Source organism: Convolutriloba macropyga, chromosome 2 (genome assembly GCF_964194025.1).
Source record: "Convolutriloba macropyga chromosome 2, txConMacr16.3, whole genome shotgun sequence".
Classification (NCBI taxonomy): domain Eukaryota; kingdom Metazoa; phylum Xenacoelomorpha; order Acoela; family Convolutidae; genus Convolutriloba; species Convolutriloba macropyga.
In genome coordinates, this window is record NC_134469.1 from 41633404 (window position 1) to 41646717 (window position 13314).

At 33.6% G+C, this 13314-nt stretch overlaps 1 protein-coding gene across 1 annotated transcript in view; it reads right to left on the reverse strand.

Annotated features, from left to right (window-relative positions):
- The window catches only part of LOC142334904 (uncharacterized), a 53808-nt gene that overhangs the window by 28224 nt on the left and 12270 nt on the right, over positions 1-13314 (reverse strand). Inside the window, exon 3 of the mRNA XM_075383233.1 lies at positions 12925-13159. Within this exon, the coding sequence (XP_075239348.1) occupies positions 12925-13159 (235 nt within the window). The remainder of the gene's footprint in view (positions 1-12924; positions 13160-13314) is intronic.

A 13314-nucleotide genomic window follows, 5' to 3' on the forward strand; every position in this document is an offset into this window, starting at 1 on the left:
GTCACTATCTGTAAAAAATTTCTTATTCAAAGCCCACTTGAGCGCTCGTCTTTGCATCTTTTCGAGTTTTCTGCAATTTGGCCAATTCGAGAACCATACATTTGACGCGTACAGGAGAATTGATAAAATGTAACTTTTGTATAAACTTACTTTTACTTTCGTATTTGTAGAAAAGGGAACGTTTCTCTTCAAGAAAAAAAGCTTTTGTTGTGCCTTTGACAGCCGCTGATTGATATGACTGTCCCATTTCAAGTTATTAGTAATTACTACACCAAGATCATTCACCGAAGATTTGCATGTAATTTCTGTATCGTCTGCATACAAGTGGACACTACACTGATCTAACTTTTTTACATCAAAACATATAGCTTCAAACTTTGCATTGTTGAATTGCATTCTGTTTTCTTTTGACCATTTAATTGCTTTGTTTAAATCATTTTGTAGTGAAAATAAATTCATTTGACTTCCAATAATTTTTGTGTCATCGGCGAAAAGATATGTGCTGTTCTCCATTAGAGATGGAAGGTCATTAATGTACACAACAAACATAAAAACCGCAAACACTGAACCCTGTGGACCACCACTCGTAACAGCTAACTCTGACGAATAATCATCTTTAACAAACACGCACTGCGTTCTATTTGACAAATAATCTGCAAAAAACTTGAGAAATTGGTTATCAAATCCAAAATGCGTAAGCTTCAACAAAATTGCATTGTGATTAATTGTATCGAACGCTTTTGCAATATCGAGATAAACGCTTAAAGCAGACTCTTTAGCATTCAAACAACGAAAAATTTTTTCACAATACTGGATCATTTGAGTGATAGTAGAATGCTTGGTCCTGAAACCGTGCTGACGATTGTCTAAATTTTTCCATAAACAATCCCTAAATTTTCTATACAGTAATTTCTCGAAAATTAGGGAAAGCGCGCACAACATTGACACTGGTCTGTAATTTTCTATGTCAATTCTCGACTCTTTTTTATGCAGGGGTTTAATTATTGCTTTCTTCCAGCTCTTTGGAAATTCTTGCTGAATTATAATTTTGTTAAATATCTCAGTAACAACTGGGACAATGGCAGGTGAAAACGTTTTCAATAAGATTGGCTGCAATTTATCGTAGGACTCAGAACCCGAATGACAACTAAAGATCATTGATTTTACTTCACTGTTAGTGAAATACATATCTTCTAGACAAATTGTGGGGTCTGCTGAAGCGAGTGGCACTGAAAGAGGGCTCGTATCCTCTCTGAAAACAGATGCAAAATGTTGATTGAAAGCATTGGCAATTTTCAACGGTCCAGAAATACTGTTTCCAGCAAACTTCATCTTAGTGGGCAGATCAGGAATACGACGAAAGCTCTTAAGATTTTGAAAAACTTCTGTCAGAGTTAAACCTGCGAAAGAGTTCAGATATACTGTCTTATCTAGTTCAAGTGAATCAGCTAAATTCTTTTCAAGCCTTTCAATTATGTTCTTATCTTTTTGACGTCGTCGAGCTGTATTTAGAACATTTTCTGCGTGAATGGAATGAGACGAAAAGTAGTAAGGAGCTTCCCTTCGCCTTCTCGTTTTCCGAGGAATAAAGGCCATACAGCAAAAGTTGATTTCATCATAAAAATGTTGAAGTGTGTGGTTTATATCTCCAGCTGAGGCATCAAAGTAACTGAATCTTTCAGCAATTTTGGGAAGATTCGCTTTTCGGAAAGAATAAACTGATTTTGATTTCTCAACCTGGCTGCTAGAAAAATTTACTTCAGCGCTAATCATTGGGTGATCGGAAAACGTTGCATGGATATGAGCAAAAGAAATAGTGTCAGGGAAAACCGCAAGAAAGCAATCATTTTTAACGTTTTTGTCCTCTATGAGAGAGCAAAATCCGTATTTCCGAAAAACCTGGCAAAATGTTTTTTCATAGGCATTATTACTGCTCAGGAGACTCCAATCAATTCCAGGAAGGTTTACATCACCTACTATGAGCACATTGATGAGATCTAAATTGTTTTTAAGAACTTTTTCATGAGCCGAACTAATAATTTCGTGTAAGTAAGTATCAAACAATTTTACTTCTAAGCGATAAGGCGATTCATGAGGTGGATTGTAAACATTTATAACAATTATTGCCTGCTCTAAATTGCAAAAGAGAGCCGAAGTTGCAAAGTCAACAGGAGATTTAGCTTGGATTGTTTCACTGTGAACATTAATTTCTGTTTTCATACCAATAACAACTCCTCCATGGCTACCATTACATCGATCAATTCTACTAACTACGCTATAAAAGTTTGAAATGAAGACACATGTGTCGTCAACTCTCGAATCAAACCACGTTTCACTCAGACAGATAATATCGGGTTTATGAACTTTGAGATGAATATCAAGGCTAATTCTTCGATTAATATTCAGCAAGGATCTACAGTTTAAGGACGAGATTTTGATGGCTGGTAGTCAGGACGTATGGACGTTTTGATCTGTAGAGGATTGCATACTATTCGGGTTAAAATTTTCAGCGATAACTTTTCCCTTATAAAATAACTCTTGACCTTTAATGGAGAAACTGTGTTTTTCGTAGCCAAAATTGTTTATCAGATTTGTCTTCCGCTGATATAGTGTTTTTTCCTTTTTGTAGTCCTCAACGGAGAGAAATTTTTTTATGACAAATCCCGAACCTTTTAACTTTGAAACAGATAAGAAGATCGTTCTGAAAGTCCACGCATTATCAATTTTCACTACAACAGGCCTGTTCTTCTCGTTAACGAGTTTCCCTAATCTGAAGCAGTCATGAATTACGACATCTTTCGTTATGTAATTTACTATAACGTAGCAAAAAAATATTTTTGCTTTTGTTCTCTCTCGTTTTTTGAGGTGGTCAATCTTGAATAGTGCAACTGAATTAGTCATTGCTACGCCCCTAAAGTTCGTTTTCGGTGCCCCTCATACTGAAAATGAGAGCTCAGGTATTCAGATGGGAGAATATTTGAAAAGAAAATCAGATAAAACTTTAAAATAGCATCTATTATTTCATTTTCCCCTTTTATGCCTTAGCTGCGACAAAGATGATTTAGTTAATTCCGATGGATTAAAATTTCCCGACGAAACAATGACTAAAATATCCCGTTAACAATCGAAATGAGATACATGGGTTGTTAAACTGACAAAGAACTATCAATGCACACGACCATTTTGAATACTAGTGTTCTCAGTCATGCCAAACACTCTTTTGTTCTCTGACAGATCATTATTCGAAACCCCCAAACAGAACTAGCAAACTATTTGAATTGGGCCATCAAGACTCGTTTCTACAGAAGAAAGTTGGGTTTTTCTTCAGATGAGAAAATTCAAAATATAGTACTGAACACTACAACAGACTTATAAAATGAGGCTTTTTCCTGTTTCAAAAACCAATAATTATCAATATGAATGAACAGATACCTTTGTATTCAATATAATTTTGCAGTGCAAAATGAAAGAAAACTGTATCATAAAACAAGTGTTATTATTCAGAATTCCATACATAGCAATTTTTGACAAATCCATTTGAAACTTCGAGAAGCTGCAAAATTGAGCTGTAAGAATACAGTTTTCGAATACAGGAAGGATCCAGATAGTATTTAACACTGTGCACTAACTTGGAAATGATCTAGGCTGACTTAGTACCATAATTATACAAAATGATAGTGCGCTTTTCATTGTTTTCTCAAGTAAAAGTTTTATCTATTGACAATGCATTTCGCTGTAAGCACTTAATGTTCAGAGCACTAGTGCTGGATATCGTCTACCAGTACAATCCAACAAAGTTTGCTTTTCCTGCAAAAAGTGTCGCTAATGATGTAAATATTGTACGTAAAAGATGGTATCAACTTGTTGAGTGCGTGGTTCATTTTGATCTCCTCAAAACATCCTTTATTTGTTTGAAACTTGATTTTTTATCACAAACTAGGGCCGTTCATCTGTTATGTCGTAATAACATGTTGTCTTAGTGTCTGCTTCCTACATTTGCGCTTTTTTGCGGTTTTTTAATTCAGTTTTTATCAAAAATTCATTTTATGTACTTTGATCATTACATTTATAATTTTATTTTGCAATAGTTAACTCGTAAAAATTGTTTCTGAAACAACATTTCTCAAAATTGTTTCACCTGGTCTTTTAGCGCTTGCAGTCAGGTAATAGTTGTAACTATTTTTGCATTTAATATTTGATCAGTTTACCGAGCAAAATGGGAACAAGGCAAAACTGATTTGAAAGGAAGCCCAACACTATTCATTAAAGCAGTAAAATTGTTCAGTGATTGTTCTTAGAACACCTATCCGAGCAAAACAGTTGTATTTTCTCAATCAACCACTTTTTTCTTTAATTTCGAGGAAATCAGTTTGACATAAATGTTTAGTGAAACCAAGAACGTCCCAAGTCAAGAAATTGAATAAATTATTCAAAACTCAGATAAAGAAAACTTTGTATCAAACGACAAAATCAAACAAGGAGGCTCGGTAATGTGCGTTTGCACATAAAGTTCCGACCCCGCTCATCTATACTTTTCACTTGATTGTCTACCAAATGAGGAAGAGATAAAAAAAGAAGTAACATATCAACATATCGTTCAACAAACTACTAAATGGGTAAAACAACCTAAGGGCCGATGAGAACTTTCTTTCACTACCATATTATGACTACCAGAAAAAGACGGCGATAAAAATAAAATAATTACAAATATTATTTACGACCAAAACTCGTTGTCTCTTTTTTGAAAACCACTAATAATCAAATCAAAATGGCACCAGATGAAACTTATACTATTGAATATTATCGTTTGCTTCATTGGTGAAAAATATGGGACTCTTCCTTAATGCGACTTGGTAACAAGTCCACAAGAAATGCGCAAAAAGATAAAGTTGAAAAAAATGTTGCTTGTTTGAAAAGATTTAATGTCAAACTGATTACAACCATTATGCATCAAATGAAACCACTGAGAGATTTTTTATACCTCAATAGAGAGCAATTGAGAACTTTCATTATCCAGGATATGTCACACGACTACAAAAAGAACGCAAACATAGGCAAAGAGAAAAAAAATTGCACAAAAAAATTTGCACGAAAACGATGCTCCAGCCAATTAAACAATTAGCTGTTCTCTAAAAGGATTAAAAATTTGCCATTGCATTGTGTTTTTTTTCAAATGAATAAACCACCGCCCATTACTGTGATTCTATGAAAAGAAAACAAAAACCTACAAAATTGGCAAATGTGCCAAAATCACGAATTTTATAGGAAAACAGGTTTTAACAAGAACCAAAACCATGTGAGGAAAAAAGCGTTATACAGAGCAAATTAAAGTTTATTAGATAAAGGATAAGACATGTCTAAAGAGATGCTAAGCTACAAGTTAACAAGAATAAGATTGGCAAATCTCAGAAATCCATTGTCTTTTTTTGAAAAACAAATATTTTCGAAGTTCATAGCCAACGAGAGCTTTCTACTAAAAGAATAGATTTTATTTGGCAACTTCTTCAAGAAATAATTAAGCCTGACTTTAGTGAGACTAAGTCATAAGACTATAAAGTTACATTAAAAACAAGCTGAAACAAAAATTCAAGAAATAACTTTACGAAACCCCAGTGTTGAAGCCAGTAAGTTTATAAAATAATACCAGCGAGACAATTAAATGGTCGTTTGCGTCTCCTTTGAATATCAAAAAAAATTTTGTAAAACGACTCTTTCAAATTGAGATAAAAAACGAAAAAAATGAAATGTATCTAAACTTCTCAAAACTCTTCTGAAACAAATTCTTTTAGCCCTGAAGACATCAGTAAAAATGTTTAACCTACAAAAAATTCTGTCTTTGCTTCATCAAAACATTAAGAGATCTCTCAATAATGAGGCTAAAGTGCGAAAGTGACACAACATTGTAAAATATGATTAAAAACGCGAACAAGAACAAGAAGGGATAAATTAAAAACATTTACAATTTTTTTGGAAAAAATTACTTTGAAAATGAATAAAACCGTAAGCTATATATCGATATCAGTTATCAAGATAATTATATATATCTCTAGTAGGTTGTTGAGAACTTTAATTACCCAATATTTGGCAAAAGACAAAAAAATTAGTTACAAATATACGGCAAAATAAAAAAGGCAGCACCAAGAAAAGTTAAGAAATTTCTGATTTTAAGAATCCACAAAAATATCAAATCTGTCCTTGATTTTGCCGCGCGCCCAAAAACCACTAAAGTGTTCCAATTGTATCGGAATTAGACCAATTGTTGAGTAAATTGCTTCAAATAATTATAAAAAAAGCAATGAATTTGTTTAATTATCGAGTAAAATTTGTAAAAACCGGCAAAAATTCAATTCCAGAAAAGTTTTATGGGGCGCCGAGTTTCAGCTAGCTCTCCCTGGGAGATAAGATAGATTGTAGTAGCGGTTCCAAAGTCTCCACTTTCGGCAAACATAAACAAAGACGACCAGAAAAGCATATTTTGTTGAAATTTTGATTAAAAAGTCTGAATTTGAAAATTTTATAAAATGTTTTAGCGAAAGAAACTCAAATCATACAATTCAGCAAGCAACGCTGTCTCTGACATTAACAAAAACCTGTGTTTTCCAAGAAAAGTTTGACATATTTAAAAATTATTAGCAAAACTGTGCCAAATTATTGCAAAAATAACTGAAAATGTGAATAAAAACTGTTGAATATTCACAAAAACTTTAAACCTCGATTACTCGCTGTAGGAAAACAAATTCAAAAAATCTTTTTGATAGCGTTTTCTAAAATGTACATGCTTTTTAGAGATACCACTCACAACTGTTTACGATGAATATATCGATCGGCCAAAATTTTCTGAACATAAAAAACCCATTTGAGTATATAGTTCTTCCCTCCCCACTAAAGTGGAGGTCGGCACAAAAGTGAAAAAAGAGAAAAATCAAACAGTGAAGACCTTACAATCAATGGAACTTTATATGAAATTACTTGGGAACACAAGTGCAATACACAATATCATAAGAATCTAAAAAAACATATATTAGTTCTTTGAAAATTTTCTAACTGGTTATTGATTTCGCAAGGAAAAAAAGGCTCTAAGGAATCTAATTCCAGTCGGTTGTAATGTATGTCTAGCTGTGCAATGTGAAGCACAAGTCCGTTGCACAACTAAGCAACACAAGTTCGACAAAATCAAAAGCAATTTATTTTGAAAAAAAGGCAGCACCAAAAAAAGTTAAGAAATATCTGATTTTAAGAATCCATAAACATATCAAACCTATCCATGATTTTGCCGCGCGCCCAAAAACCGCTTAAGTGTTCCAAATGTATCGGAATCAGACCATTTGTTGAGTGAATTGCTTCAAATATTTATAAAAAAAGCATTGAGTTTGTATAATTTTTGAGTTAAATTTGTAAGAAACGGCAAAATTTCTAGTCCAGAATAAGATTTTTAAAGGCGCCGAGTTTCATCTAGCTCTTTTTTTGGAGTTTAAATAGATTGTGTTAGCAGTTTCAAGGTCTCCAGTTTATGCAAACTGAAACAGATTGGACCAGAAAAGCATATTTCGTCCAATTTTTGATGAAAAAAGTCTAAAATTGAAAATTTTATAAAAATTTTTAGCCAAAGAAACTCAAATCAAGCAATTCAGCAACGCTGTCTCTAACAGTAACAATAACCTTTATTTAAAAAAAAATGGCATTTTTCAAAATTTTTGGCAATAATGTGCCAAATTATAGCAAAAATTACTGAAAATGTGAAAAAAACCTATGGAATATTCACAAAACTTTAAACATCGATAACTCCCTGTAAGAAACTAAACTGAAAAAAATTTGAAAAAATCTTTTGAATTCCCTAATCTAGGACGTACGTGCTTTTTAATGTACACAACTGTCTATGATGAATATATCGATCGGCCAAAATTGTCTGAACAAAAAATCCCATTTGAGTATATAGTTCCTCCCTTCCCACTAAACTGGGGGTCGGAACAAAAACGAAAAAAGAGAAAAATCGAACAGTGAGCAACTTACAATCAATGGAATTTTAAATGAAATTAAGTGGGAACACAAGTGCAATACACAATATCATAAGAATCTAAAAAACATTTATTAGTTCTTTAAAAATTTTCTAACTCGTCCTTGATTTTGAAAAGGATTAGATTTTCACAAGGAATAAAGGTCTTTAAGGAATCAAAATTTCAGTCGGCTGTAATGTGTGTTTAGCTGTGCAGTGTGAAGCACAAGCTCGTCGCACAGCTAAACTAAGCGGCACAAGATTGACAACTTAACCCAGCAAAATATCGAAGTAACTATAGTCAAGGAGACTAGACTTTACTAAATTAACATATTTTGGATTTAAAACTTTTCTTAGTTTTCGTGGAGTTCTCCTTTTAGAGGACGTCAAAGGCAATAAGAGTAGCATGAGAGCTGTCTTTAGAGTAATGATAAACTTTTATGACGGTTCTGTTCTGTTATTAAAGTGACCAGTCGGTACATAATTAGATTTTGTGCATTGAAGATTGATTGCGAAAACGTTTTTTTTCATGTATGAAATCTTTAATGTTAATATCAGCCGTGACGAGAAATTGTGCCCATGTCAATCAAAGAATTAATTGTAGATATGCAATATGGCACCCACCGACACAATTTGCAAATGCACACACTTATATGCAGTTTATGTAAGTCCTTTTCAACTATGTTTTTTCATTGTTGCTTGTTATATGAGCAATAATGAGAAGTTGACTCACGCCCTGAGCGTTCCGGGTTGAGGTGTCAACGCTAAAAACCGCTAAAAATGTAAGAATTGCGGTGGAGGCGGTGAATGTAAGAATTGCAACTTTCAGCGCTAAATTTGGTGAAAAAAAATTTACCGCCAAGAACGGCTCATCAATTCACCGGTATTCTTCACTGTTAACGTTTTGGGTTGAATTTTTGTAAGATTTGTGGTTTTCAGCGGTTAAATTTTCCTTTCGACGACTTCCTGTTGGTAGCATTGATTTATTTATTTTTTCATCACTTAAGCGATGTAAATATAAACTTCGCCGCTAAAAATTTCTTTTCTTAGAACATTTTACCACTAAAAACCACAAACCTCTCAAAATTTCAACGCAGGTGTTTTCCATTAAGCAGATTGAATCTGATTTAAATTTAAAAGAAAAATAATACGAGTAAGTGACACATGGTGCAGTCAAAGAAGCAGTGGTCGACATGCAGGAGGTCAGCTCTAACTAGTGTTTGGAAGTGTCTTTTTTGTAAGAATTTCAATTAATGCAGTAAAATTTAAACTTCAAAATTTTATCACCAAAAACCCCAAATCTTAGAAAAAAAAATCACTGCTTTCAGCGTATTCAGCGCATTCAGCGCAAACAATTGTGGGTATGTTGTGCTGAAAAAATATATTTTACCGCTAATCACCGCAATTTTTACATTTTTTTCGCCGAAACCTCGACTCGGGTTGAGCTATACATAAATTCCAAACCACCTTTTGATATAATTTTAGAATCAATTGTAAAATCTTATATTGAAACAATTAACACAAATCCACAGATGTTTACTAGTTTACTCTTCAATTAATTTTGTCTCATATTTTATATAGTTGCTGCTTGACAATTCACGGAATAAGAGCAACGCCGAGAAATAAATTTTTGATGAATATTTTATTAAGAATATAAGATCCCTAATTGATAAAAAAAATTCAGCAAGAAAAAAGATTAGATACCATAACTTGATATAAAATGGGCTATCTTGTATCTAAGAGAGGTGTAAAGGTAGCATGTAGCAAATAAAATTATAAAAAATAAACAAGAAAAACAGCACGCAATTTCTCGGTGTCAAATCTTATCATCAGTCGACACAAAATTGGTTATTTAATTCAACTATGCAACCTAGCAATCAAATTGTTTTCAAAATGAGCTTACTTTCTCAACAAGTGGTTGCTTTTTCAAAAAGAAGGCAAACTAATAAATCGAATATTTAAAAATCAAAAAGAATTTTGTTTTAAACTTTTTTTACTTAGGACGATAGTTATGTTTTAAAGCTGATCTAAATTGAAACCGCGTCAAACAATTATGAGAAAAAAGCTTGCCTAACTTCAAAGCAAACTATTATGAAACGGAAAACAATTGGAATTTTTTTTTCAAAACTGAGATCTGACAATATCAAAGCGGGGATGCAGAGAAACATTTTTAAACAAATGCAGGGTACAGTTGTTAATACTGGTTTTTCAGTGCAACAGTCATGTGAAGAAACAAAACTAAAGCTGTCTATTCCACGTTTTTTAAAAAGAGTCATTATTTGAAATCAGTCTTCTTTTGACAGCCAGCTGCAAATATTTTCCAATTCAATGTTTTTTTCAAAAATTACCAATCATTGGGAAAAACTGCGCGTAAAACAACGTTATTCGGCTAATTTGATTCACAAAAAGGTCTTGCTCGGCATTGAGAAAATGGACAATTGATGTCCTTAGCATTTTAATTCTTCATTTCTTTTAACTGCAATAAAATTTATATAAAAAAGTAGGTTTTGTCGAGAATTTGTAAACGCTCAAATTTTTTTGATTTTTTCTATATATACATCGAGCTGAATTGAACATTTTTTGAAATCTTAAAACAAAGTCTCGGGCTGTCATTTGTAAACCAAGTGGAAAAGACAACTCTAGAGAAAGAATTTGGATCGCTGCATCGTAAACTTTAAACTTTTGAATGTTAAAGTTTTCAACGATATGACTTGTTAGAGTCATTTCCATTTTATAATATCTCCATTTTTCAAAACAAATTTGACAAAATTTTTGTCCTGCATATATTAAAATCTGTTAGCTAGTCCAGATTACATGTAAATACACATAATTTTATACATATGTATATAAAAAACAATTTCGGGTAAAGAATTTTGCTACGACAACAACGGTTCTTGGGTATGTAGTCTGAACTTTTCTCTTTAATGTTCCGTATAGCGGAGTAAATACTTTGTACTTAACCACGCCAAAATCGATAAAGAAACCAGGTTAAGAGTTTCAAAATTTCGAATGTATCCGTTCTTGTCAATTCGTTGTCTGTGACGGTTTTTGTGAAAAAGCTGATACGTTTTTAAAAACTTTCAATTTCTGGTCTGTCGAATTCATAAGTGCTTTTAACTGATTGTCTCATAGTCTATTATTGATGCTAAACGTTTTCTAAATTTATGTGATGATTGTTTAAATGGATCATTCAAATGTGCTACAGTTTACTCTTTTTATGCTAGTAAAAACTTGTGTCAGGTATCTGAGAGAACAAAAATGTGTGTTTTATAGAATTATGACGGCGAACAATAGGATAAACTTATAACCCAAAAATTTACCATATAGGAGGTATATGCTATTCTGGCAAAACGTAAATTTTTATCAATGATTGACAGAAACTCTTGTTGTTCCTGATGAAAATGGTGGCTTTTCAGTTGTTGTAACTCATCAGAAAACTAAAAGGTGGGACTCATCTGTAGGTTTGATATTAACCAGGTAAAATTTAGCGTTTATTTGTTTTTCTCATGGTCTATTTTATTGTGAAATGAATTGTTAAGACTCTGCCTAATAAAGACGGGACTGCTCTTATAGAAAAACGTTAAATAAATTGCATTATTTGTGCTAGCTTCATTTCAGTTCTGTTTATGGTTAGAAACACTGGTCGCATCATTCAAGGCAGACTCGATACAGGCTATTTTCATTACCTTCAGGTTTTTAGATGTAGGGCCACTTATTTCTACGCGCAAAGTAGACTTATCTATTTCTGCAGGACTATTCGAATCTGGAAAAGATTGAAGGTAAACTTCAAATATTACGACAAGAATTGCTAATATTGCCGGAGAAAAAAAGGTATTCACATTATAGTCGAAGTCAATATTGTAAGACTAGCTAAAATATATAAACATTCGTTCTATAAAAAAGAATAAAGTCTTCTAAGTCAGTGATTGTCAGAGAGTTCACAGAATAGATTTCAGTCTGCTGCAATTCCTATGTCAGCATTAATTAAGCTATCTTTGTCCAATTTTTCCATGATCCTGGTATCAGAGACTGAATTGTCAATTAATTCTTCGAGATGATGTTTTTTGGAAAGATCATACCTGGCTTATTTTCCTACGTTTTAGTAATTATTTCCGCTGCAGTAACATTCGACTGTACCCAAAGACAAGAAGCATGTGCATTGTCAACAAGTAATTGCATTGTCAACATGTAATTTATTTGTCATTTTCGATAATTTTTTTAAATAAATCTGCATAAGCTTTGCACATTTCTTGCTTACTAATGAATACTACTGCCATGTAATCTCTAGAATGGAATGGATTGCCCGGGATGAGTTGCGTGACACAATCCAGACCTGATGAGACAGACTTGGGTCGCGCACAGGGGGGGGGGGGGGTAAAAAGCGAACACTCCAAAGCGAGTCTGGCAGCACTATCTACGGTCTGAATTGTCTGATCAAGATTGTCCCATCCAGAGCCTGCACGGTCTGATTAGGGCACTAATTACGGTCTAGAGAGTGCCCTTTAGTGCATCTTAGAGCTGAGGAAACATTTTAATGTAACAAGATAATATAATCTAATACAAATTCAAATGTTTTTTTAATGCACGTGAAGGTCAATTTTGCTTTGAATGAACAGCAGCTGATTAAAAAGAGCGTTTGTTCGTTGTCTCAGATGACCTGCGCGTTCAAAGTGTGCTCGAGTTCTTAACCGATCAGACCTTTACAGATTATTAAAGCCTCTAATCATACCGTCCCAGACCGAACTAAATAATAATCAGAGGTTCCAGGCTGTTATCCAGAATTTTGTTTGCTCGAAAATTTTTCCAGACTATAAAATTCGAAGGTACGATACGTAGGTTTGCTCCTCGAAGAAGGTCATCTGATCAGAGGTCGCCTCCGTCTGAGACCTCAACCTGTGTTAATGCAGTTCCCTCAGCTCTATTGCCCTCACCTGAATAGGGTTTCTCCTCCACATCCTTTTTGACAACAGTGTATGCAGATTCGTTTGCGATTTCCACGACAACAAGCTGCTCACCGTCTGGGTCATTCCCGTTCTCTGATAGCCAAATTGTTCCCAGCTCTTTCATGTCCCTGAAGGTTCCATATTGATGGCTGAGGTTGTTTCCATTTCTTTTTTCCAAACATGGCTTTGGCATCTCTAACTTGGACGTTTGGCTCCCCTGCAGCTGAAATGCAGACATCAAAATCAGTGGAAGTAATCTAATATTATGCACTTTTCTAATACTCAAATAACTTTTGCGAACAAAACGCGCACTCACACTTACATTTAACATAACCAATAAAAACAAATTCTACTCTCAAAAGAAACACAAAACATGAG